Genomic DNA, 27,581 nt, shown 5'->3' with positions numbered 1-27,581 from the left:
GGGAATATGTCAGTTTTTCGTCTGTTGCCAGCATCTGACTCCTTTTATAAGCCTTACCCTGGGGATATTTGGGTGCAGTTTATAGTTTGTTGTTGACTGAGCTGTGGAGAAATCGTGTTATTCCGTTGCTCCAGACTCCTGTAGTTGCTGCAGCTCAGATAAGTGTTTTTCTTTGTTATCTACAGGGCTCTAGTGATTGCAGTTCGGTTTCCCCTGTAGTATTTCCTTGTGTCCTCCTTTAGTGATAGTGGTATTGACGAAGAGCTCATAGGCCCTAAGGATAGAGGGTATTTGCTACAGTGAAATAGGGCCACAGGTATTCCAGCTTGGTGACAGGTGCGGAACCTGTATAGGGGCTGTTAGGACTGTGAAGGTGATCTGCAGGTCATAGTCAGGGGTCACCACTTCCCCATTTCCTAGCTATAAAGGCATTCCTTTCCTTCCCTGTGTGTTGTCCTTTACGGCCGGTATAGGTTCTATCCCAGTCATTACATTATAAACCGCAGCAACTTTAAAAAAAAAAAAAAAAGTGTCTGTTTCAATTTATTTTTTATACATATATATGAGAAACGGGTTTTAGCCGCGCTAAAAAAACCACTGTTGTCAGGATGTTAATTAAAAAAAAAATCTTTTTATTACAGCATTCCAACGCGTTTCAGAGACATAAGCCGTCTCCTTCTTCAGGGAAAAGAGAAAATACACACATAGTATACAGACCGGTTACTTATAAAAGGAGTCCATACCGCCACGTTGACAACTATGACGCCAATGCTCTCATGGTAACGGAGTGACTCATGGACACGTGAAAAATGCAGAGGAGGAGTACTTTCTGCTAAACACAGAAAAAGCATATATCGGAATATTGAAAAAATAAAAATAAACAGCATGAAATGAATGTAAAATTGAGAATTTGTTGACAAATAAATGGAAATATATATGGAAATATATATGAAAATATATATGAACTGCTTAGTTTTTCAAAACACGTCAATATGATGACAGGCGTATGTGCTTAATGTGATTCTCAAACCCAAAAATGTAAATCACTAAGTTCACCACAAAGTGGTTGGTGAACATCCGTAACTCCAAAGCTGGCTACTTGCAAGGGAAAATTAGGAAATTACTATAGGTGCCATAGTGAAGAAATAAAAGTATGAGAGAAATTAATTCACTGATTCAGTCAAGAAGTGTGCATTTATCTTGTATTTGTGCTATCAACCCAAAAGAAGATAATCAAAGTGTTAGAAGAATTCCTGGAAAGCAGGGGACAGTGTACGTGAAGGGAAAGAAGAGCGCCTGCGCGAAGACACTGAGCAGGTTCTAAATTTATTTTTTGTGATTCCTAGTAATGGTTCCAATAGCCGTTCTTTCCGAAGAAATGCAGGTTTGTCTCTGGAGGGGGCAGAGCTACGCTCTACTGGATTATGGTTAGAGTCCTCAGTGCCCCGGGTGGGTGGGGGAGATGGGTCTGAAAGACAAAACTTTCCTGAGCTTAAAATTTCGCTCCCTGACAGATTTTCTGGGAGAAGTGACAATTTCATGGGGCTCAGAGAAGGGTGTAAGCTGTACTTCAGACTGTGCCCATGCTGGCAATGAGGAGCAGAGGGTGGGTATTGTCATTTCTCTGCTTCTGAAGGACACACCGACTTGGGCGTTTTCCCTACCGAATGGTTCCCAGGCTCTCCAGTCGGTGGAAGCATTTTTGAGTCATTGGGACTTATTTATGGTGACCCTGACCGAGTCTTGCTTCCTGAGGCTAGATTGCGTGGTCTTCAGTAGGGAGATTGGTCAGCAGAAATCATATTGCTCGGAGATCAGTGGATGGACCACGGATACTAGGTGGAATGATCCGGCACTCTGTAACAATTTCTGTCAGGAGCTCTCTGAGAGACTTAAGACGCTTTGGTATTTCACAAGACTCCTGAGTGTCTGGAGTCTGCAATGTCTTTGGTCATACAGATGGATAGACGTATCAGAGAGAGGACAGTTGGTTCTCCCAGTCAGGATGTAATCTTTCAGAGCAAAAACTTTTTCCCCTAATGCCGGTGTCACATGGTATGATATATCGGGCGATAGGTCGTCGGGGTCACGTCGTTAGTGACACACATCCGGCATCGTTTGACATATCATACCGTGTGACACCTCCGAACGACTGAACGAGCAAAAATACTCACATTATTGTTGCTCGTTGACACGTCGTTCATTTTCAAAATGTTGGTCCTCCTTCTGTGCTCCGGTTGTTCATCGTTCCCGTGGCAGCACACATCACTCCGTGTGACACCCTGGGAACGATGAACTGCAGCTTACCTGCGTCCCGCCGGCAATGCGGAAGGAAGAAGGAAGGAAGCAGCTTCTATTGGCTGGCCGCTGTGTGACGTCGCTGTGACGCCGAACGTCCCTCCCCCTTCAGGAAGAGGATGTTCGCCGCCCACAGCGAGGTCGTCCGGGAGGTAAGTGCATGTGACGGGGGTTAACGACTTTGTGCGCCACGGGCAACTAATTGCCTGTGACGCACAAACGACGGAGGTGGGTACGATCGATCGTGCGATCGCACAATGGATCGTACCGTGTGACGCCGGCATAAGACTCTTTTGGGTGACTACCCAGACCTCGTGGTAATTGACAAGCCTACTCACTTTGTGAGAATCTCTTCTCAATCTGTTACTAAGAGGACTGGCCGCACAATGGGAGTAGGTTTTTAGTGCAGTCAGATAGAGAGAATCGAAAACCCAAAGTGACCTGTCTCCTGACTGAGACTGTGGCACTGAAGAGTAAATCTGATTGTGTATCAACATCTGTTTGATACACAATTTGTACCTATGCATGGGTTGACTTGATATGTAGTAATTTGGAGAAGCCGGTCCCCATTTACGCCATTGATTCCCCACCCTTTGCTCATAAATGCCTCACAAATAGTACAAATAATATTAAAGTTAAGTGTAGGGGATATTGATCAGGAGTTGATCTCATGTTATGTAGTGGAGGGTCTGCCAGCCCCTATGGTTTTGGGTCTGCCGTTGCGGGTTAAACATAATCCGGTGATAGACTGGCAATCTAGACAAATACACTGGAGTGGGAAGAGTGCTATATCGATAGCTGTCTTAGCTCATCTCTCTGGTGTGACCACCACAGTAATACCTGAGTTTATATCTGAGTTTGGTGATGTGTTTCTGAAAGTGGTTGCCAAGAATTGCAGCCTCATCAAATCTATAGCGGGGTTTACACGCTACAATATCGTTAATGAATTATCGTCGGGGGTCACAGTGTTTGTGACGCACATCTGGCGTCATTAACGAGATCGCATGTGACACGTACGAGCCACCTTAAACGATCACAAAAGCGGTCAAAATAGTTTGCCGCGGAGAGGTCGTCCTGAATCGAAAAATCGTTCCTTTCTCGCCTTTTCATTGGGGGACACAGACAGTGGTTATATGGTGTCTCCAGGGAGGCGTGACACTAGATTGAAAAAGTGTTAGCTCCTCCCCCCACAGCATATACCCTAGCTAGGCAGGAAACTAGCTCAGTTTTTTTCTAGTGTCAGCAGGGAGGCTGACATGTCTGGACTGAGCCCCAGGCCAGCTTATTTTTTATTTTGTTCCTATTTTTGATAGGAGCAATACCAGGGTGCCTTGCCCCCCTCGTTCCCCCCCACTTACAGGCAGAGGAAACCTGGTGTGCACAAGCCGTCAGTCTTCCCTTGCGCCCAAGTGGTCGGGTCTGCGTACCCCTCCAGGCTCCCTGGAAGCACCTCACACCAAGGTAGCTCCAGAGGGCTAAGCAGAGCCGAGGACCTGCTTCAGCCTTGAGCCGAAGATGCGTCCCCGAGATCCCCGCATCCCAGGACCGACGCGTCTTCAGACGGAGCCAGGAGCAGGTAGGGAGACGACGAGTCATCTGTCCCCTGCATCCAAACCGCCGCCTGGAAAGGCGCCGACGCAGGCAGTGATCCCGGGAGCCTCATTAATTTAGCCCCCGGCTTCGGCCTGCATTCTAGCAATGCCCCCTCTCACTGCTCTGGAAGCAGCTCCCGCACTCAGGAGCAGCTCCTTTCCGATTGGTCTCAGGGCTGGGACCAAGCGTGACGGCCAGTCTCTGGGGGCCGTCTCTCTCCTCCATGCTGCCAGGAACACTGGACGCCATTTTCCACATGGGGAGCAGACTCGGCTGAGATTGCCTCTGCACTTCTGCAGCACTATATACCGTTCTGCTCAGCGGTATATCGCTGTCTCTCTAGCGGTGTGCGTCTGCTGGCTAGCGGTGTATATCAGCTACTAGCGGTATATACTGGCTCTGCCTGCAGGTATATGCCGACTGTGACAGTATATGCCATTTTGCTATCAGTATATACCGGCTGTGCATAGCAGTCACTTTATAATACTGCTAGTGGCTCCTCCCTCATACTAACAGCGGAATATCCCTATATAGGGCTGTAGGACTCTGTTGCTGTCAAGCGTAACCGCAAGGGTGATAGCTTCCCAGGCGCTCTATGGACCTGTACTATGCTTGTACCACCTGTGGACGCTCGTTTTGTAATGGCCGAAGCTATCCACTATGCCGGGGCTGCGATGCCCCTACTACCGTGTCACAACAGACCCAGTTGCCGGACCAGGAGGCCGCGCAGGTTTTGGATTCTGCCCCGGCCACCGGCCAGGCAGCTCCCCCGTCTGATGATGTTCTTCCTGCATGGGCTCTTCGAATGTCTAAAAGGATAGATGACCTTGTCGCTCAGATATCCCAAACCTCAGGCAGCCTTCCCCCGGCTTAGCTCCCTCAGAGGAGCCCGCCTGCTTCATCTGGTCCTTCCTTCCCCAGAACATAAAAAGGCTGCTTCCAAGAGGCGCCATTGCGACCTCTACGCCTCTTCCGACTCGGACGATGGTCAGTCTGACCTGGGCTCTGACTTTTAGCAGTCACGATTCCCAAGACTCTGATTCAAATGTCCCTTCCGAGTCTAGGCATATAGAAGACACACTAATTTCGGCTGTCAATCACTCTGTCGATTTCTGATCAGCCTCTGGACCCGACTTCTCAGTCGGCAATCAAGCAGGCCAAGAAGCCTCCTAAGTCCTTTGCCCAGGATCCGGTTTTTCGTCAAATCTTATCTAAATGGTGGGATCACCCTGATAGAAGGTTTAATAAAAAAAAAAAAAAAAAAAAACACACCACACAAACCACCACCTTTCACTTCATTCACTTATTTTCCATCTGAAATGGTTAAGACCTGGTCACGACCCCCCGTTGTGGACCCGCCAGTATCCAGGCTGGCTAAACACACGGTTATGTCCGTTTCAGACAGCTCGTCTCTCAAGGACTCGTCCAACCGCGCAGTTGATGCGGCGGTCAAGTCTATTTTCCAGGCTTCAGGCTCCTCTCTTCGCCCCCTGTTTGCCTTGACATGGGTCGCGAGAGCTATGGGTGTGTGGAGTAAGAACCTACGCAGGATGCTTCGCTCTTGTAATATTCCTCTGGAGGCTTTTGAGATCCTTGATTTAATCTCCCTAGCCTCTAATTATTTTCTTCACGGCTCCCTAGATGCAGCTAGTTTTTCAGCCCTAATGGCAGCCAATGCTGTTTTTTGCCCGCAGAGTCCTGTGGCTAAAGATATGGAACGCGGACAGTGCCTCCAAGAAATCCCTGTCCACACTCCCCTTCCATGGTCTTCGCCTGTTTGGAGAATTCCTGGACAAACTCATATCTGAGACGACGGGTGGAAATAGTACCATTCTACCACAAAAGCAGCCTGTATCCAGGAATTTTAAAAAAAATCTTCTTGGCGCAGGCAGTCCTTTCGGCCTGTCTCCCAAAAACCTTCAGTACAAGGATCGTCCCAACGCTCAGATCGAGGATCCGGCCCCTCAATGGGCTCTTCTTGGCGTTCCCACTCCAAACAACCTAAACCTAAAAAGGGACCTCGCCCTGCACAGGCCCCCTCAGCATGACGCCAGGTATCCCTCAGATCTGACTCCTGTTGGAGGGCGGCTTCTTTTTTTTTTTCAGGATATCTGGCTAGACCACACTCACGATGCTTGGGTTCGAGAAATCGTCACCTTAGGTTACAAGATAGATTTCCATTCCCTGCCGGCCAGCAGGTTTTTGCGTTCTCGTCTTCCAAAGTCCGAAACGCAAAGCCAGGCTTTATTTCAGGCCATAGCCTCGTTACAAAAAGCAAACGTTATCATTCCAGTGCCCCTGGAACAGCGCAGCAAAGGTTTCTATTCAAACCTTTTTGTCGTTCCCAAAAAAGATGGCTCTGTACGTCCTATCCTGGACCTCAAAAGACTGAACAGATCCGTACGCATTCGGACCTTCCGAATGGAGTCATTGAGAGCCGTACTAGCCGCCACGGAACCTGGAGAATTCCTAGCCTCCATAGATGCTCAAGATGCTTATTTACACATTCCCATATGTGTATCCCATCAACGGTTCCTTTGTTTTGCCATAGGACACAGTCATTACCAATTCAGGGCCCTCCCCTTTGGACTGGCTACTGCGCCTCGGGTCTTCACAAAGGTCATGGCGGCCGTCATGTCCATTTTGCACCCCAGAGGCGTCCTGGTCATTCCCTATTTGGACGACCTACTTGTCAAGGGGAGCTCTCCTCAAGTTTTCTCAGAAAGCATGCAGATTTGCTTAGACACGCTGTCAAGGCTAGGGTGGCTTATCAACTTCAACAAGTCATCCCTCATTCCTCGTCTGCGCATCACCTTTTTAGGTATGCTGATAGACACGGCTCAGTCCCGGGTTTTTCTTCGAGAAGCCTGGGGAGGCTGAAGAGGAGCACGCACAGAAGCCTGGGGAGGCTGAAGAGGAGCACGCTCAGAAGCCTGGGGAGGAGCACGCACACAGCCCTGGGGACACTGAAGGGCCCCAGACATTCCTGGAGGCACAAACCTGAGGGACACTGGGGCAGCAGCTGCTCTTCTGTGGGAGCAAAGCACATTGCAGGCTTACCCCGCCCACAAAGTATGTCCTTGGTGTATGTGCATGGTTAAGCCTAGAATGTATGGTCGCCTTCCAGGTTGGTGGGCATGTATTCCGTGCAGGGTTTAAAGAGCCTGCAGGCAGCAAGACACGGCTTGCCGCCTGAGCACTGCGGTCCGTGAGAATCTGCCCGGGGCCGCAAGAAAAGGTCATAGCGGGCCACATATGGCCCATGGGCCGGAGGTTTCCCACCCCTGCTCTAGACCATGGACACATTTGTCCATGGATTTTATTACGGACCGGCCATCGTCGGTGGGGAAGACTGATTCTGGTGGCTGATAGATTTAGTAAAATGGTGCATTTCGTTGCATTGTCGGCACTAAACTAATGTCAAGACTTTGGCACGGGTGTGTGTTGATGACATTGTGAGACTTCATGGGATTTCGTCTGATGTGTCAGATCGTGGAGCTCAGTTTGTCTCAAAGTTCTGGAAAGCGTTCTGCACTCTTTTGGGGTGAAATTGTCTTTCTCTTCGGCTTGCCACCCATAAGCAAACAGTCAGACCGAGCCCACTAATCAGAATCTGGAAACTTATCTCAGATGCTTTGTCTCGGAGAATCCTTTGGCTGAGTTTGCCATCAACAACCGGACTCAGGAGTCTACTGGTAAATCGCCATATGTTGGTGCATATGGTTTTCACCCTCAGTTTGGCACATTTACAGGGATGGGGGCTTCTGGTATCCCGGAAGAGGAGCGTTCTTCAGCTTCGCACTCTTCAGTGTGTCAAAATGTGCAGAGTAACCTTAGGAGGATGGGTGACAGGTACAAACGTACGGCTGATACGATGAGTTTGGCAAAACCGGATCTCAGAGTGAATGATTTTGTATGGTTATCCATACAAAAACAACTTGAAACATCAAGTTCAAAATTCCATCTAGGAAGCTGGGACCGAGATTTATTGGTCCCTATATAAATCACTCATATTAACCCAGTATATCATTTCCTAATTTTTATCAATAGTAGGTAACTTCAACTGTGACAAAAAAAAAAAAAAAAAACACAACAAAACCATAAAATCCTATTATATGATTTAAAATCATACATTTGCATTTTATTGCATGAAATAAGTATCTGGTACAATAGTAGAACACAACTTAATATTTGGTAGAAACCTTTGTTTGCGGTTACAAAGGTTGGACGTCTCCAGTAGATCTTTCAGGTCCCTCCTCCATACAGATCTTCTCCAGATCTTTCAGGTCCCTCCTCCATGCAGATCTTCTCCAGATCTTTCAGGTCCCTCCTCCATGCAGATCTTCTCCAGATCTTTCAGGTCCCTCCTCCATGCAGATCTTCTCCAGATCTTTCAGGTCCCTCCTCCATGCAGATCTTCTCCAGATCTTTCAGGTCCCTCCTCCATGCAGATCTTCTCCAGATCTTTCAGGTCCCTCCTCCATGCAGATCTTCTCCAGATCTTTCAGGTCCCTCCTCCATGCAGATCTTCTCCAGATCTTTCAGGTCCCTCCTCCATACAAATCTTCTCCAGATCTTTCAGGTTTCGGAGCTGTCTCTGGACAACACTGAGTGTCCGTTCCTCCAGAGATTTTCTTCTGGGCTCAGGTCTGGAGACTGGTTAGGGCAGTCCAGAAGCTTGAAATGCTTCTTATGGAGCTGCTCCTTAGTTGCCCTGGCTGTGTGTTGAGTCATTGTCATGCTGGAAGACCCAACCATGACCCATCTTCACTACTATTACTGAGGAAAGGAGGTTGTTGGCCAAAATCTCATGATATATGACCCCATCCATCCTCCCTTACATACAGTGCAGTTGTCCTAGCTCCTTTGCAGTGGCAAACTACAACCAGGCTTGGATATGTGGCGATGTGAGCTGAGGGATAGTGTGTGTCCTGCAGGATTTTACTCCACGGTGGTGTACTGTGTTAGTAACGATAATCTTTGAGACTGTAGTCCCAGCTTTCTTCAGGTCATTGACCAGGTCCTCCCGTGTAGTTATCGGCTGACTTCTGACCTTTCTCAGAATCATCTTTACCCCACGAGAAGAGATCTTGCATGGAGCCCCAGACCGAATAAGACTGTCATCTACTGTTTCTTTGATATTCTAATTGTGCCAACAGTTGTTACCTTCTCACCAAGCTGCTTGCCTATTGTCCTGTAGCCCGTCCCAGCCTTGAGCAGGTCTACAATTTTGTCCCTAGTGTCCTTAGATAGCTCTTTGGTCTTGGCCATAGTGCAGAGATTGGAGTGTGATTGTGTGGACAGGGGTCTTATATACAGGTAACGAGTCAGAGCCATGCAATTAATCCAGTGCAGAGGAGGAGAAGAAATAACAGCTCTGTGAGAGCAGGATTCCTGCTGGTCGGTCAGTGATAAAATACTTATTTCATGCAATAAAATAGAAATTAATTATTTATTAATCATACAATGTAATTTTCAGGATTTTTTTTAAGTTCTGTCACAGCTGAAGTTACCGACAATAAAAATTACAGATCTCTCCATCCTGTGTAGTGAGGGGGAGAGGGGGGGGGGGGGGGGACTGCAAACATCGGGAGAGGATCAAATTCGTATTTTCCCCGCTGTAACTGACATGAATTAAAAATACCTGCACTCGTAGGGAATTGAACCCGATGGCCAGTGAGGTCCCATCCAAACCTAGCATTCTGTGGTCTATACTATAGATGTGAGCGGGGTGTGCACGCTCCTCTATAGATGTGAGCGGGGTGTGCACGCTCCTCTATAGATGTGAGCGGGGTGTGCACGCTCCTCTATAGATGTGAGCGGGGTGTGCACGCTCCTCTATAGATGTGAGCGGGGTGTGCACGCTCCTCTATAGATGTGAGCGGGGTGTGCACGCTCCTCTATAGATGTGAGCGGGGTGTGCACGCTCCTCTATAGATGTGAGCGGGGTGTGCACGCTCCTCTATAGATGTGAGCGGGGTGTGCACGCTCCTCTATAGATGTGAGCGGGGTGTGCACGCTCCTCTATAGATGTGAGCGGGGTGTGCACGCTCCTCTATAGATGTGAGCGGGGTGTGCACGCTCCTCTATAGATGTGAGCGGGGTGTGCACGCTCCTCTATAGATGTGAGCGGGGTGTGCACGCTCCTCTATAGATGTGAGCGGGGTGTGCACGCTCCTCTATAGATGTGAGCGGGGTGTGCACGCTCCTCTATAGATGTGAGCGGGGTGTGCACGCTCCTCTATAGATGTGAGCGGGGTGTGCACGCTCCTCTATAGATGTGAGCGGGGTGTGCACGCTCCTCTATAGATGTGAGCGGGGTGTGCACGCTCCTCTATAGATGTGAGCGGGGTGTGCACGCTCCTCTATAGATGTGAGCGGGGTGTGCACGCTCCTCTATAGATGTGAGCGGGGTGTGCACGCTCCTCTATAGATGTGAGCGGGGTGTGCACGCTCCTCTATAGATGTGAGCGGGGTGTGCACGCTCCTCTATAGATGTGAGCGGGGTGTGCACGCTCCTCTATAGATGTGAGCGGGGTGTGCACGCTCCTCTATAGATGTGAGCGGGGTGTGCACGCTCCTCTATAGATGTGAGCGGGGTGTGCACGCTCCTCTATAGATGTGAGCGGGGTGTGCACGCTCCTCTATAGATGTGAGCGGGGTGTGCACGCTCCTCTATAGATGTGAGCGGGGTGTGCACGCTCCTCTATAGATGTGAGCGGGGTGTGCACGCTCCTCTATAGATGTGAGCGGGGTGTGCACGCTCCTCTATAGATGTGAGCGGGGTGTGCACGCTCCTCTATAGATGTGAGCGGGGTGTGCACGCTCCTCTATAGATGTGAGCGGGGTGTGCACGCTCCTCTATAGATGTGAGCGGGGTGTGCACGCTCCTCTATAGATGTGAGCGGGGTGTGCACGCTCCTCTATAGATGTGAGCGGGGTGTGCACGCTCCTCTATAGATGTGAGCGGGGTGTGCACGCTCCTCTATAGATGTGAGCGGGGTGTGCACGCTCCTCTATAGATGTGAGCGGGGTGTGCACGCTCCTCTATAGATGTGAGCGGGGTGTGCACGCTCCTCTATAGATGTGAGCGGGGTGTGCACGCTCCTCTATAGATGTGAGCGGGGTGTGCACGCTCCTCTATAGATGTGAGCGGGGTGTGCACGCTCCTCTATAGATGTGAGCGGGGTGTGCACGCTCCTCTATAGATGTGAGCGGGGTGTGCACGCTCCTCTATAGATGTGAGCGGGGTGTGCACGCTCCTCTATAGATGTGAGCGGGGTGTGCACGCTCCTCTATAGATGTGAGCGGGGTGTGCACGCTCCTCTATAGATGTGAGCGGGGTGTGCACGCTCCTCTATAGATGTGAGCGGGGTGTGCACGCTCCTCTATAGATGTGAGCGGGGTGTGCACGCTCCTCTATAGATGTGAGCGGGGTGTGCACGCTCCTCTATAGATGTGAGCGGGGTGTGCACGCTCCTCTATAGATGTGAGCGGGGTGTGCACGCTCCTCTATAGATGTGAGCGGGGTGTGACGCTCCTCTATAGATGTGAGCGGGGTGTGTACGCTCCTCTATAGATGTGAGCGGGGTGTGTACGCTCCTCTATAGATGTGAGCGGGGTGTGTACGCTCCTCTATAGATGTGAGCGGGGTGTGTACGCTCCTCTATAGATGTGAGCGGGGTGTGTACGCTCCTCTATAGATGTGAGCGGGGTGTGTACGCTCCTCTATAGATGTGAGCGGGGTGTGTACGCTCCTCTATAGATGTGAGCGGGGTGTGTACGCTCCTCTATAGATGTGAGCGGGGTGTGTACGCTCCTCTATAGATGTGAGCGGGGTGTGTACGCTCCTCTATAGATGTGAGCGGGGTGTGTACGCTCCTCTATAGATGTGAGCGGGGTGTGTCCGCTCCTCTATAGATGTGAGCGGGGTGTGTCCGCTCCTCTATAGATGTGAGCGGGGTGTGTCCGCTCCTCTATAGATGTGAGCGGGGTGTGTCCGCTCCTCTATAGATGTGAGCGGGGTGTGTCCGCTCCTCTATAGATGTGAGCGGGGTGTGTCCGCTCCTCTATAGATGTGAGCGGGGTGTGTCCGCTCCTCTATAGATGTGAGCGGGGTGTGTCCGCTCCTCTATAGATGTGAGCGGGGTGTGTCCGCTCCTCTATAGATGTGAGCGGGGTGTGTCCGCTCCTCTATAGATGTGAGCGGGGTGTGTCCGCTCCTCTATAGATGTGAGCGGGGTGTGTCCGCTCCTCTATAGATGTGAGCGGGGTGTGTCCGCTCCTCTATAGATGTGAGCGGGGTGTGTCCGCTCCTCTATAGATGTGAGCGGGGTGTGTCCGCTCCTCTATAGATGTGAGCGGGGTGTGTCCGCTCCTCTATAGATGTGAGCGGGGTGTGTCCGCTCCTCTATAGATGTGAGCGGGGTGTGTCCGCTCCTCTATAGATGTGAGCGGGGTGTGTCCGCTCCTCTATAGATGTGAGCGGGGTGTGTCCGCTCCTCTATAGATGTGAGCGGGGTGTGTCCGCTCCTCTATAGATGTGAGCGGGGTGTGTCCGCTCCTCTATAGATGTGAGCGGGGTGTGTCCGCTCCTCTATAGATGTGAGCGGGGTTGTGTCCGCTCCTCTATAGATGTGAGCGGGGTGTGTCCGCTCCTCTATAGATGTGAGCGGGGTGTGTCCGCTCCTCTATAGATGTGAGCGGGGTGTGTCCGCTCCTCTATAGATGTGAGCGGGGTGTGGACGCTCCTCTATAGATGTGAGCGGGGTGTGTCCGCTCCTCTATAGATGTGAGCGGGGTGTGTCCGCTCCTCTATAGATGTGAGCGGGGTGTGGACGCTCCTCTATAGATGTGAGCGGGGTGTGTACGCTCCTCTATAGATGTGAGCGGGGTGTGTACGCTCCTCTATAGATGTGAGCGGGGTGTGTACGCTCCTCTATAGATGTGAGCGGGGTGTGTACGCTCCTCTATAGATGTGAGCGGGGTGTGTACGCTCCTCTATAGATGTGAGCGGGGTGTGTACGCTCCTCTATAGATGTGAGCGGGGTGTGTACGCTCCTCTATAGATGTGAGCGGGGTGTGTACACTCCTCTATAGATGTGAGCGGGGTGTGTACACTCCTCTATAGATGTGAGCGGGGTGTGTACGCTCCTCTATAGATGTGAGCGGGGTGTGTCCGCTCCTCTATAGATGTGAGCGGGGTGTGGACGCTCCTCTATAGGTGTGAGCGGGGTGTGTACACTCCTCTATAGATGTGAGCGGGGTGTGTACACTCCTCTATAGATGTGAGCGGGGTGTGTACGCTCCTCTATAGATGTGAGCGGGGTGTGTACGCTCCTCTATAGATGTGAGCGGGGTGTGTACGCTCCTCTATAGATGTGAGCGGGGTGTGTACGCTCCTCTATAGATGTGAGCGGGGTGTGTACGCTCCTCTATAGATGTGAGCGGGGTGTGTACGCTCCTCTATAGATGTGAGCGGGGTGTGTACGCTCCTCTATAGATGTGAGCGGGGTGTGCACGCTCCTCTATAGATGTGAGCGGGGTGTGCACGCTCCTCTATAGATGTGAGCGGGGTGTGTCCGCTCCTCTATAGATGTGAGCGGGGTGTGTACGCTCCTCTATAGATGTGAGCGGGGTGTGTACGCTCCTCTATAGATGTGAGCGGGGTGTGGACGCTCCTCTATAGATGTGAGCGGGGTGTGGACGCTCCTCTATAGATGTGAGCGGGGTGTGTACGCTCCTCTATAGATGTGAGCGGGGTGTGTACGCTCCTCTATAGATGTGAGCGGGGTGTGTCCGCTCCTCTATAGATGTGAGCGGGGTGTGTCCGCTCCTCTATAGATGTGAGCGGGGTGTGTCCGCTCCTCTATAGATGTGAGCGGGGTGTGTACGCTCCTCTATAGATGTGAGCGGGGTGTGGTACGCTCCTCTATAGATGTGAGCGGGGTGTGTACGCTCCTCTATAGATGTGAGCGGGGTGTGGACGCTCCTCTATAGATGTGAGCGGGGTGTGTACGCTCCTCTATAGATGTGAGCGGGGTGTGTCCGCTCCTCTATAGATGTGAGCGGGGTGTGTCGCTCCTCTATAGATGTGAGCGGGGTGTGGACGCTCCTCTATAGATGTGAGCGGGGTGTGTACGCTCCTCTATAGATGTGAGCGGGGGTGTGTACGCTCCTCTATAGATGTGAGCGGGGTGTGTCCGCTCCTCTATAGATGTGAGCGGGGTGTGTCCGCTCCTCTATAGATGTGAGCGGGGTGTGTACGCTCCTCTATAGATGTGAGCGGGGTGTGTACGCTCCTCTATAGATGTGAGCGGGGTGTGTACGCTCCTCTATAGATGTGAGCGGGGTGTGTCCGCTCCTCTATAGATGTGAGCGGGGTGTGTACGCTCCTCTATAGATGTGAGCGGGGTGTGTACGCTCCTCTATAGATGTGAGCGGGGTGTGTCCGCTCCTCTATAGATGTGAGCGGGGTGTGGACGCTCCTCTATAGATGTGAGCGGGGTGTGTACGCTCCTCTATAGATGTGAGCGGGGTGTGGACGCTCCTCTATAGATGTGAGCGGGGTGTGTACGCTCCTCTATAGATGTGAGCGGGGTGTGTCCGCTCCTCTATAGATGTGAGCGGGGTGTGTACGCTCCTCTATAGATGTGAGCGGGGTGTGTACGCTCCTCTATAGATGTGAGCGGGGGTGTGTACGCTCCTCTATAGATGTGAGCGGGGTGTGTCCGCTCCTCTATAGATGTGAGCGGGGTGTGTACGCTCCTCTATAGATGTGAGCGGGGTGTGTACATTCCTCTATAGATGTGAGCGGGGTGTGTACACTCCTCTATAGATGTGAGCGGGGTGTTGTACGCTCCTCTATAGATGTGAGCGGGGTGTGTCCGCTCCTCTATAGATGTGAGCGGGGGTGTTGTACGCTCCTCTATAGATGTGAGCGGGGTGTGTACGCTCCTCTATAGATGTGAGCGGGGTGTGTACGCTCCTCTATAGATGTGAGCGGGGTGTGTCCGCTCCTCTATAGATGTGAGCGGGGTGTGTCCGCTCCTCTATAGATGTGAGCGGGGTGTGGACGCTCCTCTATAGATGTGAGCGGGGTGTGGACGCTCCTCTATAGATGTGAGCGGGGTGTGTACGCTCCTCTATAGATGTGAGCGGGGTGTGTACGCTCCTCTATAGATGTGAGCGGGGTGTGTACGCTCCTCTATAGATGTGAGCGGGGTGTGTACAGCTCCTCTATAGATGTGAGCGGGGTGTGTACGCTCCTCTATAGATGTGAGCGGGGTGTGGACGCTCCTTGGACGCTCCTCTATAGATGTGAGCGGGGTGTGCACGCTCCTCTATAGATGTGAGCGGGGTGTGTACGCTCCTCTATAGATGTGAGCGGGGTGTGTCCGCTCCTCTATAGATGTGAGCGGGGTGTGTACGCTCCTCTATAGATGTGAGCGGGGTGTGTCCGCTCCTCTATAGATGTGAGCGGGGTGTGTCGCTCCTCTATAGATGTGAGCGGGGTGTGTACGCTCCTCTATAGATGTGAGCGGGGTGTGTACGCTCCTCTATAGATGTGAGCGGGGTGTGTCCGCTCCTCTATAGATGTGAGCGGGGTGTGTCCGCTCCTCTATAGATGTGAGCGGGGTGTGTACGCTCCTCTATAGATGTGAGCGGGGTGTGTACGCTCCTCTATAGATGTGAGCGGGGTGTGTACGCTCCTCTATAGATGTGAGCGGGGTGTGTACGCTCCTCTATAGATGTGAGCGGGGTGTGTACGCTCCTCTATAGATGTGAGCGGGGTGTGTACGCTCCTCTATAGATGTGAGCGGGGTGTGTACACTCCTCTATAGATGTGAGCGGGGTGTGTACACTCCTCTATAGATGTGAGCGGGGTGTGTACACTCCTCTATAGATGTGAGCGGGGTGTGTACGCTCCTCTATAGATGTGAGCGGGGTGTGTACCCTCCTCTATAGATGTGAGCGGGGTGTGTCCGCTCCTCTATAGATGTGAGCGGGGTGTGTCCGCTCCTCTATAGATGTGAGCGGGGTGTGTCCGCTCCTCTATAGATGTGAGCGGGGTGTGTCCGCTCCTCTATAGATGTGAGCGGGGTGTGTCCGCTCCTCTATAGATGTGAGCGGGGTGTGTACACTCCTCTATAGATGTGAGCGGGGTGTGTACGCTCCTCTATAGATGTGAGCGGGGTGTGTACGCTCCTCTATAGATGTGAGCGGGGTGTGCACGCTCCTCTATAGATGTGAGCGGGGTGTGTCCGCTCCTCTATAGATGTGAGCGGGGTGTGTCCGCTCCTCTATAGATGTGAGCGGGGTGTGTACGCTCCTCTATAGATGTGAGCGGGGTGTGTCCGCTCCTCTATAGATGTGAGCGGGGTGTGTACGCTCCTCTATAGATGTGAGCGGGGTGTGTACGCTCCTCTATAGATGTGAGCGGGGTGTGGACGCTCCTCTATAGATGTGAGCGGGGTGTGTACGCTCCTCTATAGATGTGAGCGGGGTGTGTACGCTCCTCTATAGATGTGAGCGGGGTGTGGACGCTCCTCTATAGATGTGAGCGGGGTGTGTACGCTCCTCTATAGATGTGAGCGGGGTGTGTACGCTCCTCTATAGATGTGAGCGGGGTGTGTACGCTCCTCTATAGATGTGAGCGGGGTGTGTCCGCTCCTCTATAGATGTGAGCGGGGTGTGTACGCTCCTCTATAGATGTGAGCGGGGTGTGTCCGCTCCTCTATAGATGTGAGCGGGGTGTGTACGCTCCTCTATAGATGTGAGCGGGGTGTGTACGCTCCTCTATAGATGTGAGCGGGGTGTGTACGCCCCTCTATAGATGTGAGCGGGGTGTGTACGCTCCTCTATAGATGTGAGCGGGGTGTGTACGCTCCTCTATAGATGTGAGCGGGGTGTGTACGCTCCTCTATAGATGTGAGCGGGGTGTGTCCGCTCCTCTATAGATGTGAGCGGGGTGTGTCCGCTCCTCTATAGATGTGAGCGGGGTCTGTACGCTCCTCTATAGATGTGAGCGGGGTGTGTACGCTCCTCTATAGATGTGAGCGGGGTGTGTACGCTCCTCTATAGATGTGAGCGGGGTGTGTACGCTCCTCTATAGATGTGAGCGGGGTGTGTACGCTCCTCTATAGATGTGAGCGGGGTGTGTACGCTCCTCTATAGATGTGAGCGGGGTGTGTACGCTCCTCTATAGATGTGAGCGGGGTGTGTACGCTCCTCTATAGATGTGAGCGGGGTGTGTACGCTCCTCTATAGATGTGAGCGGGGTGTGTACGCTCCTCTATAGATGTGAGCGGGGTGTGTACACTCCTCTATAGATGTGAGCGGGGTGTGTACGCTCCTCTATAGATGTGAGCGGGGTGTGTACGCTCCTCTATAGATGTGAGCGGGGTGTGGACGCTCCTCTATAGATGTGAGCGGGGTGTGTACGCTCCTCTATAGATGTGAGCGGGGTGTGTACGCTCCTCTATAGATGTGAGCGGGGTGTGTACGCTCCTCTATAGATGTGAGCGGGGTGTGTACGCTCCTCTATAGATGTGAGCGGGGTGTGTACGCTCCTCTATAGATGTGAGCGGGTTCTGGCTTCTTCCTGTCACATTCCCACAATCCTCTGCGGTTCTTACCTTCCCCCGGAGCCTGTGCGTCCTCTGTGTATAGAAGAGCCGGAGCTGCTTATATACCCGGGATACAGCGGCTGACACCAGAGACAACAGCTTGTACTGCAAGAGCTGAAGGACCTGTGGTGACGTCACACAATGTGACTACATCATGTGATCGAGGGACGGAGCTCAAAAGGGGACATGTGATGACAGGTCTTTCTGCACTTGTCTGCGGAGCTTCGTCCTTCATTATCACATGGTGTGACGTCACCTCAGGTCCTTCACCTCTCCCAGTCTGATGCGGGCAGGTTGTTGTCTCTGGTATCAGCCGCGGCATACGGGACATATTCGAATTTCACACGATTGCGGTTGTAGTTGCCGGTGACTGAGGAAAGACGTGGACTGGAGCCGGTGTGATAGGTGAGCGGGGGCCAGACATCCCCAGTCTGTGCCGGGGCTCCTCCGAGTTGTTGAGTTGTTCTGTGCGCTCCTTTTGTGTGTGTGTGTGTGTGTGTGTGTGGTGTCTGCCCCCTGTGTGTGTGTGTGTGTGTGTGTGGTGTCTGCCCCCTGTGTGTGTGTGTGTGTGTGTGTGGTGTCTGCCCCCTGTGTGTGTGTGTGTGTGTGTGGTGTCTGCCCCCTGTGTGTGTGTGTGTGTGGTGTCTGCCCCCTGTGTGTGTGTGTGTGTGTGTGTGGTGTCTGCCCCCTGTGTGTGTGTGTGTGTGGTGTCTGCCCCCTGTGTGTGTGTGTGTGTGTGTGGTGTCTGCCCCCTGTGTGTGTGTGTGTGTGTGGTGTCTGCCCCCTGTGTGTGTGTGTGTGTGTGTGTGGTGTCTGCCCCCTGTGTGTGTGTGTGTGTGTGTGGTGTCTGCCCCCTGTGTGTGTGTGTGTGTGTGTGGTGTCTGCCCCCTGTGTGTGTGTGTGTGGTGTCTGCCCCCTGTGTGTGTGTGTGTGTGTGTGGTGTCTGCCCCCTGTGTGTGTGTGTGTGTGTGTGGTGTCTGCCCCCTGTGTGTGTGTGTGTGTGTGGTGTCTGCCCCCTGTGTGTGTGTGTGTGGTGTCTGCCCCCTGTGTGTGTGTGTGTGTGTGGTGTCTGCCCCCTGTGTGTGTGTGTGAGGTGTCTGCCCCGTGTGTGTGTGTGTGTGTGTGTGTGTGGTGTCTGCCCCCTGTGTGTGGGTGGTGTCTGCCCCCTGTGTGTGTGTGTGTGTGTGGTGTCTGCCCCCTGTGTGTGTGTGTGTGTGTGTGTGGTGTCTGCCCCCTGTGTGTGTGTGTGAGGTGTCTGCCCCGTGTGTGTGTGTGTGTGTGTGGGTGGTGTCTGCCCCCTGTGTGTGTGTGTGTGTGTGTGGTGTCTGCCCCCTGTGTGTGTGTGTGTGTGTGGTGTCTGCCCCCTGTGTGTGTGTGTGTGTGTGTGGTGTCTGCCCCCTGTGTGTGTGTGTGAGGTGTCTGCCCCGTGTGTGTGTGTGTGTGTGTGTGTGGTGTCTGCCCCCTGTGTGTGTGTGTGTGTGGGTGGTGTCTGCCCCCTGTGTGTGTGTGTGTGTGTGGTGTCTGCCCCCTGTGTGTGTGTGTGTGTGTGTGTGGTGTCTGCCCCCTGTGTGTGTGTGTGTGTGTGTGGTGTCTGCCCCCTGTGTGTGTGTGTGTGTGTGTGTGTGGTGTCTGCCCCCTGTGTGTGTGTGTGTGTGTGTGGTGTCTGCCCCCTGTGTGTGTGTGTGTGTGTGTGGTGTCTGCCCCCTGTGTGTCTGTGTGTGTGTGGTGTCTGCCCCCTGTGTGTGTGTGTGTGTGTGGTGTCTGCCCCCTGTGTGTGTGTGTGTGTGTGTGGTGTCTGCCCCCTGTGTGTGTGTGTGTGTGTGTGGTGTCTGCCCCCTGTGTGTGTGTGTGTGTGTGGGTGGTGTCTGCCCCCTGTGTGTGTGTGTGTGTGTGTGTGGTGTCTGCCCCCTGTGTGTGTGTGTGTGTGGTGTCTGCCCCCTGTGTGTGTGTGGTGTCTGCCCCTGTGTGTGTGTGTGTGGTGTCTGCCCCCTGTGTGTGTGTGTGTGTGGTGTCTGCCCCTGTGTGTGTGTGTGTGTGGTGTCTGCCCCCTGTGTGTGTGTGTGTGTGGTGTCTGCCCCCTGTGTGTGTGTGTGTGTGGTGTCTGCCCCCTGTGTGTGTGTGTGTGGTGTCTGCCCCCTGTGTGTGTGTGTGTGTGGTGTCTGCCCCCTGTGTGTGTGTGTGTGTGGTGTCTGCCCCCTGTGTGTGTGTGTGTGTGGTGTCTGCCCCCTGTGTGTGTGTGTGTGTGGTGTCTGCCCCCTGTGTGTGTGTGTGTGTGGTGTCTGCCCCCTGTGTGTGTGTGTGGTGTCTGCCCCCTGTGTGTGTGTGTGTGTGTGGTGTCTGCCCCCTGTGTGTGTGTGTGGTGTCTGCCCCGTGTGTGTGTGTGTGTGTGTGTGTGTGTGGTGTCTGCCCCTGTGTGTGTGTGTGTGTGTGTGGTGTCTGCCCCCTGTGTGTGTGTGTGTGTGGTGTCTGCCCCCTGTGTGTGTGTGTGTGTGTGTGTGTGGTGTCTGCCCCCTGTGTGTGTGTGTGTGTGGTGTCTGCCCCCTGTGTGTGTGTGTGTGTGGTGTCTGCCCCCTGTGTGTGTGTGTGTGTGGTGTCTGCCCACTGTGTGTGTGTGTGTGTGGTGTCTGCCCCCTGTGTGTGTGTGTGTGTGGTGTCTGCCCCCTGTGTGTGTGTGTGTGTGTGTGTGTGTGTGTGTGGTGTCTGCCCCCTGTGTGTGTGTGTGTGGTGTCTGCCCCCTGTGTGTGTGTGTGTGTGTGGTGTCTGCCCCCTGTGTGTGTGTGTGTGTGGTGTCTGCCCCCTGTGTGTGTGTGTGTGTGTGTGTGTGGATGAGAGGAGACTGCTGGGAGATTATACAGTGTACACTGGAGGATTCTGGGGGATGAGAGGAGACTGCTGGGAGATTATACAGTGTACACCGGAGGATTCTGGGGGATGAGAGGAGACTGCTGGGAGATTATACAGTGTACACTGGAGGATTCTGGGGGATGAGAGGAGACTGCTGGGAGATTATACAGTGTACACCGGAGGATTCTGGGGGATGAGAGGAGACTGCTGGGAGATTATACAGTGTACACCGGAGGATTCTGGGGGATGAGAGGAGACTGCTGGGAGATTATACAGTGTACACTGGAGGATTCTGGGTGATGAGAGGAGACTGCTGGGGGATTATACAGTGTACACTGGAGGATTCTGGGTGATGAGAGGAGACTGCTGGGGGATTATACAGTGTACACTGGAGGATTCTGGGTGATGAGAGGAGACTGCTGGGGATTATACAGTGTACACCGGAGGATTCTGGGGGATGAGAGGAGACTGCTGGGAGATTATACAGTGTACACTGGAGGATTCTGGGTGATGAGAGGAGACTGCTGGGGGATTATACAGTGTACACTGGAGGATTCTGGGTGATGAGAGGAGACTGCTGGGGGATTATACAGTGTACACTGGAGGATTCTGGGTGATGAGAGGAGACTGCTGGGGGATTATACAGTGTACACTGGAGGATTCTGGGGGATGAGAGGAGACTGCTGGGAGATTATACAGTGTACACTGGAGGATTCTGGGGGATGAGGAGAGACTGCTGGGGGATTATACAGTGTACACTGGAGGATTCTGGGGGATGAGAGGAGACTGCTGGGGGATTATACAGTGTATACTGGAGGATTCTGGGGATGAGAGGTGACTGCTGGGGATTATACAGTGTACACCGGAGGATTCTGGGTGATGAGAGGAGACTGCTGGGGGATTATACAGTGTACACTGGAGGATTCTGGGTGATGAGAGGAGACTGCTGGGGGATTATACAGTGTACACTGGAGGATTCTGGGGGATGAGAGGAGACTGCTGGGGGATTATACAGTGTACACTGGAGGATTCTGGGGGATGAGAGGAGACTGCTGGGAGATTATACAGTGTACACTGGAGGATTCTGGGTGATGAGGAGAGGAGACTGCTGGGAGATTATACAGTGTACACCAGAGGATTCTGGGGGATGAGAGGAGACTGCTGGGGGATTATACAGTGTACACCAGAGGATTCTGGGGGATGAGAGGAGACTGCTGGGGGATTATACAGTGTACACTGGAGGATTCTGGGTGATGAGAGGAGACTGCTGGGGGATTATACAGTGTACACTGGAGGATTCTGGGTGATGAGAGGAGACTGCTGGGGGATTATACAGTGTACACCGGAGGATTCTGGGGGATGAGAGGTGACTGCTGGGAGATTATACAGTGTACACTGGAGGATTCTGGGGGATGAGAGGAGACTGCTGGGAGATTATACAGTGTACACTGGAGGATTCTGGGGGATGAGAGGAGACTGCTGGGGGATTATACAGTGTACACTGGAGGATTCTGGGGGATGAGAGGAGACTGCTGGGAGATTATACAGTGTACACTGGAGGATTCTGGGGGATGAGAGGAGACTGCTGGGAGATTATACAGTGTACACTGGAGGATTCTGGGGATGAGAGGAGACTGCTGGGAGATTATACAGTGTACACTGGAGGATTCTGGGGGATGAGAGGAGACTGCTGGGAGATTATACAGTGTACACTGGAGGATTCTGGGGGATGAGAGGAGACTGCTGGGAGATTATACAGTGTACACTGGAGGATTCTGGGGGATGAGAGGAGACTGCTGGGAGATTATACAGTGTACACTGGAGGATTCTGGGGGATGAGAGGAGACTGCTGGGAGATTATACAGTGTACACTGGAGGATTCTGGGTAATGTCGGTCTCGTTGGTTGTCAGGTTCCTCTCCGGTGTCAGGACATCGCTCTCTATTTCTCTATGGAGGAGTGGGAGTATATAGAAGGACACCGGGATCTGTACTCGGACGTTGTGGGGGAGGAGTTCCGGCCGTCTATGTCACCAGGTAAGCAGAGTATATCACCAGGTATTACTGGGGCACAGGCCGCTCTGGGGTGTTGTTGGACGTCCTCCCTCTCATACACAGGGTACACTGCCCGGTCATGTATTAGCTCCGGTTTTGGCTCTTCCATCACGTTCCGCTCCTACATCTGCAGGGTGTCAGACGTGTCGGTGTCGGGCCGCTCCGTCTCTGTACACGGCAGAACGTGCACTAATCTGATCACGCCTCCGTCTATACTTATACAAGTCACAGGAGAGCGGTCTGTATATGGAGGTCGGCGCCTGTCACATTGCTGATCCTGCGGGAGAAGCCGGCAATAAGGAGACTCCGCAGCCTCCGGCCGCTCATCACTCACAATCTAGTAGAGATTTTCATACACTCACATTAACCAGAAGCGTCACTGCCCCTGACTGAGCGATCTCTGGGTCTTTCTTCCTCCGGTACATGAAGACAAAACATGAGTCTTATAGGTTTACGGAGGCTTCATTGTCCGCTTCCATGGTTTTCCACAGATGGATCCAGGATGATAAATTCCCAGGAGAAGTGTGCGGCTCCTCTGTGTTCCCGGGACTGTCCAGAGGAGAATGTCCCACAGAATCCTCAGGTAGGTGGCTCCATCATCTTCCAGACCTACGACCATAAATCACTGATGTTATGTTCTTACCTTTACCCCTTTGTGAGTTTCTGTAACACTAAAAACTGCAACTGACCCTGCCAGTTCCTGTACAGACGATGGATCCCAACCCTGTGCTTCCTGCTGGATTTGTAGTAGCCCTGACTACAGACTAAACAATGGCAACTCGGGCCTGTGCTGCCTGAACGGCCATCGAGCTCTTCACATTCCTCCTAAGGAACCGGAGGGCAGAGCAGAGTGCAGATTACCTACAGAAGGGAAGGTGTGCGGAAGTAGAAAGTGATCCAGGAGAAGGTGAATATTGGTAAAGGATATGATGTGTACTTACTGACCACAAACATAAGGTAGGTGCAGAGTGGAGAACAAACCCAGCAGAGAGACATATCCCAGCTGGTAATTTCTGCCAGTCAGTGGAATAACAGCAATATCGCTGGACCTCAGACTGAGAATATCACCAGCATGTGGAAAGTATTTAAAGCCGCACCCAAAAGGTGATTGGGCAAGCAAACGAGTAAATGAATACACTTGTTACCCCTATAGAAACTAAACACCCAACGACAAGGTGACTCCACTGTGGTCCAGCGGACAGAGAAGCCAACCACAGACTCAGGGGTTCGAATCGAGATGCATGACAGGGTCCCCCTGTTAGGAAGGGCCACTGGACCCACAGACCTTTCCAACCACTGGTGCCCTTTGGTGAAGTCTCCCTAGGTGATCCGCATGTGAATCTACCGCATCAAACCAGGAATAATGCTCTGGACCAAAACCCTTCCATTTAACGAGATACGGCAGGCGATATCTGATACATCTGGTACCCAAAACTCATTTCATCTCATACTTCTTGTCCTCCTTTAAGTCAAGCTCCATGACATCCCGAGGACACGGCTTTCCCTCAAACTTCTTAAGGACGGAGGAATGGAAGGAATTATTAATCCTCTACGCAAGCGGGAGTTGGAGCTTAAGGCTAGTTTCACATATCTGGCTTTTTGCCGGTTGCGGCGCACACCAGTACAGTGTATACAGTACACTGGCATCGCAACAAGCGCCGGTCACATGCTGCCACTGTACTGTATACACTGTACTGGCGTGTGCCGCATCCGTTAAACAGGAGAAAAGCCGGATATGTGAAACTAGCCTTACCGTCACAGGATTAATGATTTTAATGACTTTATACAGACTGACAAGTTTAGGAGCAAATTTCCTTGACGGAACTTTGTGACTGAGATTTTTTGAGGTGAGGTATCGGTGGTAACAGGTGTGGATTTTGAAAGCGAACTCCGTAAAAGGCAGAAAATCCACACAGTTCTGATAATTAGAAGAAACAAAACCTCTTCAATATTGTTCTATTTCTTGGGTCATTCTCCGTGTGACCATTCATCTCAGGATGAAAACCTGAAGAGAACGAAACCTTAATTCCTAACCTGCAGCAAAAGCTAGCTATAAACTGAAGCCCTCTATTAAAAAATGTTTTTAGGAGCACCGTGTAGCTTCACGACGTGAGAGATAAACAGTGTAGCTAAACTCTTAGCTGTATGGAGTTTTGGCCGTTCATACACTGCACGCGGCTCGCACAGGGCTGAGCATCACTCGTACCCAACCACAGCTTCACGCTTGAGTAGTTTGCACTCGTAACGCACTCAAACTTTGAACCTGAACTTTGATTTTTTTGATAGTCTGTTTCCGAACCTCGAACCTCAGGTTCACTCCTCTCTAATTACCACCAATTATTATTTGTCTAATTAGACAAATCTGTGCCAAAATCCATGGACAAATGAGTCCAAGGTGGAGAGGAAACCTCATTAGGCAAAGCTAGCCCTGCCAGGGCCTGAAGATAGACTTTACACCTGACACAAACTCTGCACCTAAGGACATACTCGTCAACATCCTTTCAAGCATTCTGCCACTAAAAGTACCTGGAAACCGCTCTTCATGTGGCAGAGGAATAGGATGCCCGACCAATACAGAGTCATGCATTTTATTAAAGGGGTGGTTCACCCATTTTTTTTATTTTCTGTAGGAGTTCTACTTACCATTCTAGGCGTTTTCTCCATTGGCTTCTGTTTCCAGTTCTGGCACTGAGCGGCGCTATCCTGCACGCTCGGTGCCGGTCACATGACCCCCTGGAGCTGTGGCCGCCAGCATCCTCTGACGTCCCGGCATTTCCGGGCTCTCAAACTGGACGGGTACGTCAGAGGAGGCTGGCACCACTCAGATTGAGTGACAGGGCTGTGGGCGGTGACTACCGCACATCACAGCCCAGCATCGAGGGGAGGATCCGGAGGACATCACTGTGGAGCCGGCGTCCTGCAGATGGTGAGGCACGGGGCGCCAGTGTGCAGTACGGGGGGGGGGGGGGTTCTTCAGCTGAATCCCCCCCCTGCACGTAAGTATGTGATCACACTATCCACCCGCCCGCTCTGCTGCGATGTCAGGAGAGCGGCCGGTGTCGGGCAGTGTGATCATCTGCTCCTCCCAGCAGCAAGACACTGACAGGCATGTCACCGCTGTGCTCTGCCATCTGTCCTGCTGCATGGGACCAACTGTCTGCACTCTGTCACCTGCACCACAAGTCACAGAGTAGAGACAGTTGGTGACAGAGCACCTCTGCCCCCCCCGTTCTTTCCCCACTCTCTTCTCTCCCCCCACTCTTCTCCCCCTCCCCTCTTCCCCCTCTTATCTGCCCCTCTTATCCCTCTCTCCTCTCCCCTCTCTTTTCCCGCGCTCTTTTCCTCCCCCCCGCGCGCTCTTTTCCTCCCCCCGCGCGCTCTTTTCCTCCCCCCCGCGCTCTCTTTTCCTCCCCCCACGCTCTCTTTTCCTCCCCCCGCGCTCTTTTCCTCCCCCCGCGCTCTTTTCCCCCCCCGCGCTCTTTTCCTCCCCCCTCTCTCTCTCTCCCCCCCCCCTCTCTCTCTTCTCCCTCCCCCCTCTCTCTTCTCCCTCCCCCTCTCTCTTCTCCCTCCCCTTCTCTCTTCTCCCTCCCCCTCTCTCTCTTCTCCCCCCTCTCTCTCTCGTCTCCCCCTCTCTCTTCTCCCCCCCCTCTCTCTTCTCCCCCCCCCCCTCTCTCTCTTCTCCCCCCCCCCTCTCTCTTCTCCCCCCCCCCCTCTCTCTTCTCCCCCCCCCTCTCTCTTCTCCCCCCCCTCTCTCTCTTCTCCCCCCCTCTCTCTCTTCTCCCCCCTCTCTCTCTTCTCCCCCCCCTCTCTCTCTTCTCCCCCCCCTCTCTCTCTTCTCCCCCCCCTCTCTCTCTTCTCCCCCCCTCTCTCTCTTCTCCCCCCCTCTCTCTCTTCTCCCCCCCTCTCTCTCTTCTCCCCCCCCTCTCTCTCTTCTCCCCCCCCCTCTCTCTCTTCTCCCCCCCCCTCTCTCTCTTCTCCCCCCCCCCTCTCTCTCTCCCCCCCCCTCTCTCTCTTCTCCCCCCCCCTCTCTCTCTTCTCCCCCCCTCTCTCTCTTCTCCCCCCTCTCTCTCTTCTCCCCCCCTCTCTCTCTTCTCCCCCCTCTCTCTCTCTTCTCCCCCCTCTCTCTCTCTCTCTTCTCCCCCCCTCTCTCTCTCTCTTCTCCCCCCCTCTCTCTCTCTCTTCTCCCCCCCCCTCTCTCTCTCTCTTCTCCCCCCCCTCTCTCTCTCCCCCCTCTCTCTCTCTCTTCTCCCCCCCCTCTCTCTCTCTCTTCTCCCCCCCCTCTCTCTCTCTCTCTCTCTCTCTTCTCCCCCCCTCTCTCTCTCTCTTCTCCCCCCCTCTCTCTCTCTCTTCTCCCCCCCTCTCTCTCTCTCTTCTCCTCCCCCCCTCTCTCTCTCTCTTCTCCCCCCCCCCCTCTCTCTCTCTCTTCTCCCCCCCCTCTCTCTCTCTCTTCTCCCCCCCCTCTCTCTCTCTCTTCTCCCCCCCCTCTCTCTCTCTTCTCCCCCCCTCTCTCTCTCTCTTCTCCCCCCCTCTCTCTCTCTCTTCTCCCCCCCTCTCTCTCTCTCTTCTCCCCCCCTCTCTCTCTCTCTTCTCCCCCCCCCCTCTCTCTCTCTCTTCTCCCCCCCCTCTCTCTCTCTCTTCTCCCCCCCCTCTCTCTCTCTCTTCTCCCCCCCCTCTCTCTCTCTCTTCTCCCCCCCTCTCTCTCTCTCTTCTCCCCCCCTCTCTCTCTCTCTCTCTCTCTCTCTCTCTCTCTCTTCTCCCCCCCTCTCTCTCTCTCTCTTCTCCCCCTCTCTCTCTCTCTCTCTTCTCCCCCCCCTCTCTCTCTCTCTCTCTCTCTTCTCCCCCCCTCTCTCTCTCTCTCTCTCTCTCTTCTCCCCCCCCTCTCTCTCTCTCTCTCTCTCTCTCTCTTCTCCCCCCTCTCTCTCTCTCTCTTCTCCCCCCCCTCTCTCTCTCTTCTCCCCCCCTCTCTCTCTCTTCTCCCCCCCCTCTCTCTCTCTCTTCTCCCCCCCCTCTCTCTCTCTCTTCTCCCCCCCTCTCTCTCTCTCTTCTCCCCCCCCTCTCTCTCTCTCTCTTCTCCCCCCCCTCTCTCTCTCAAATTCAAATTCAAATTCAAATATGCTTTATTGGCAGGACCAAAATACAATTAGTGTTGCCAAAGCAAGAGAAAT

At 52.9% G+C, this 27,581-nt stretch overlaps 2 protein-coding genes across 2 annotated transcripts in view; one reads left to right on the top strand and one right to left on the bottom strand.

Annotated features, from left to right (window-relative positions):
- The window catches only part of LOC142297112 (uncharacterized), a 189,542-nt gene extending 171,890 nt beyond the window's left edge, over positions 1-17,652 (bottom strand). Inside the window, exon 1 of the mRNA XM_075341378.1 lies at positions 17,529-17,652. The gene's annotated coding sequence lies outside the window, so the exon portion shown is untranslated. The remainder of the gene's footprint in view (positions 1-17,528) is intronic.
- The window catches only part of LOC142297107 (uncharacterized), a 50,535-nt gene continuing 40,589 nt past the window's right edge, over positions 17,636-27,581 (top strand). Inside the window, exons 1-3 of the mRNA XM_075341370.1 lie at positions 17,636-17,924; positions 22,275-22,398; positions 22,908-22,999. Coding sequence (XP_075197485.1) covers positions 22,314-22,398; positions 22,908-22,999 — 177 coding nt within the window. The 5' untranslated portion in view covers positions 17,636-17,924; positions 22,275-22,313. The remainder of the gene's footprint in view (positions 17,925-22,274; positions 22,399-22,907; positions 23,000-27,581) is intronic.

This window comes from Anomaloglossus baeobatrachus, chromosome 3 (assembly GCF_048569485.1).
Source record: "Anomaloglossus baeobatrachus isolate aAnoBae1 chromosome 3, aAnoBae1.hap1, whole genome shotgun sequence".
NCBI classification, from domain to species: Eukaryota; Metazoa; Chordata; class Amphibia; order Anura; family Aromobatidae; genus Anomaloglossus; species Anomaloglossus baeobatrachus.
This window is presented reverse-complemented; position numbering and strand designations above follow the sequence as displayed.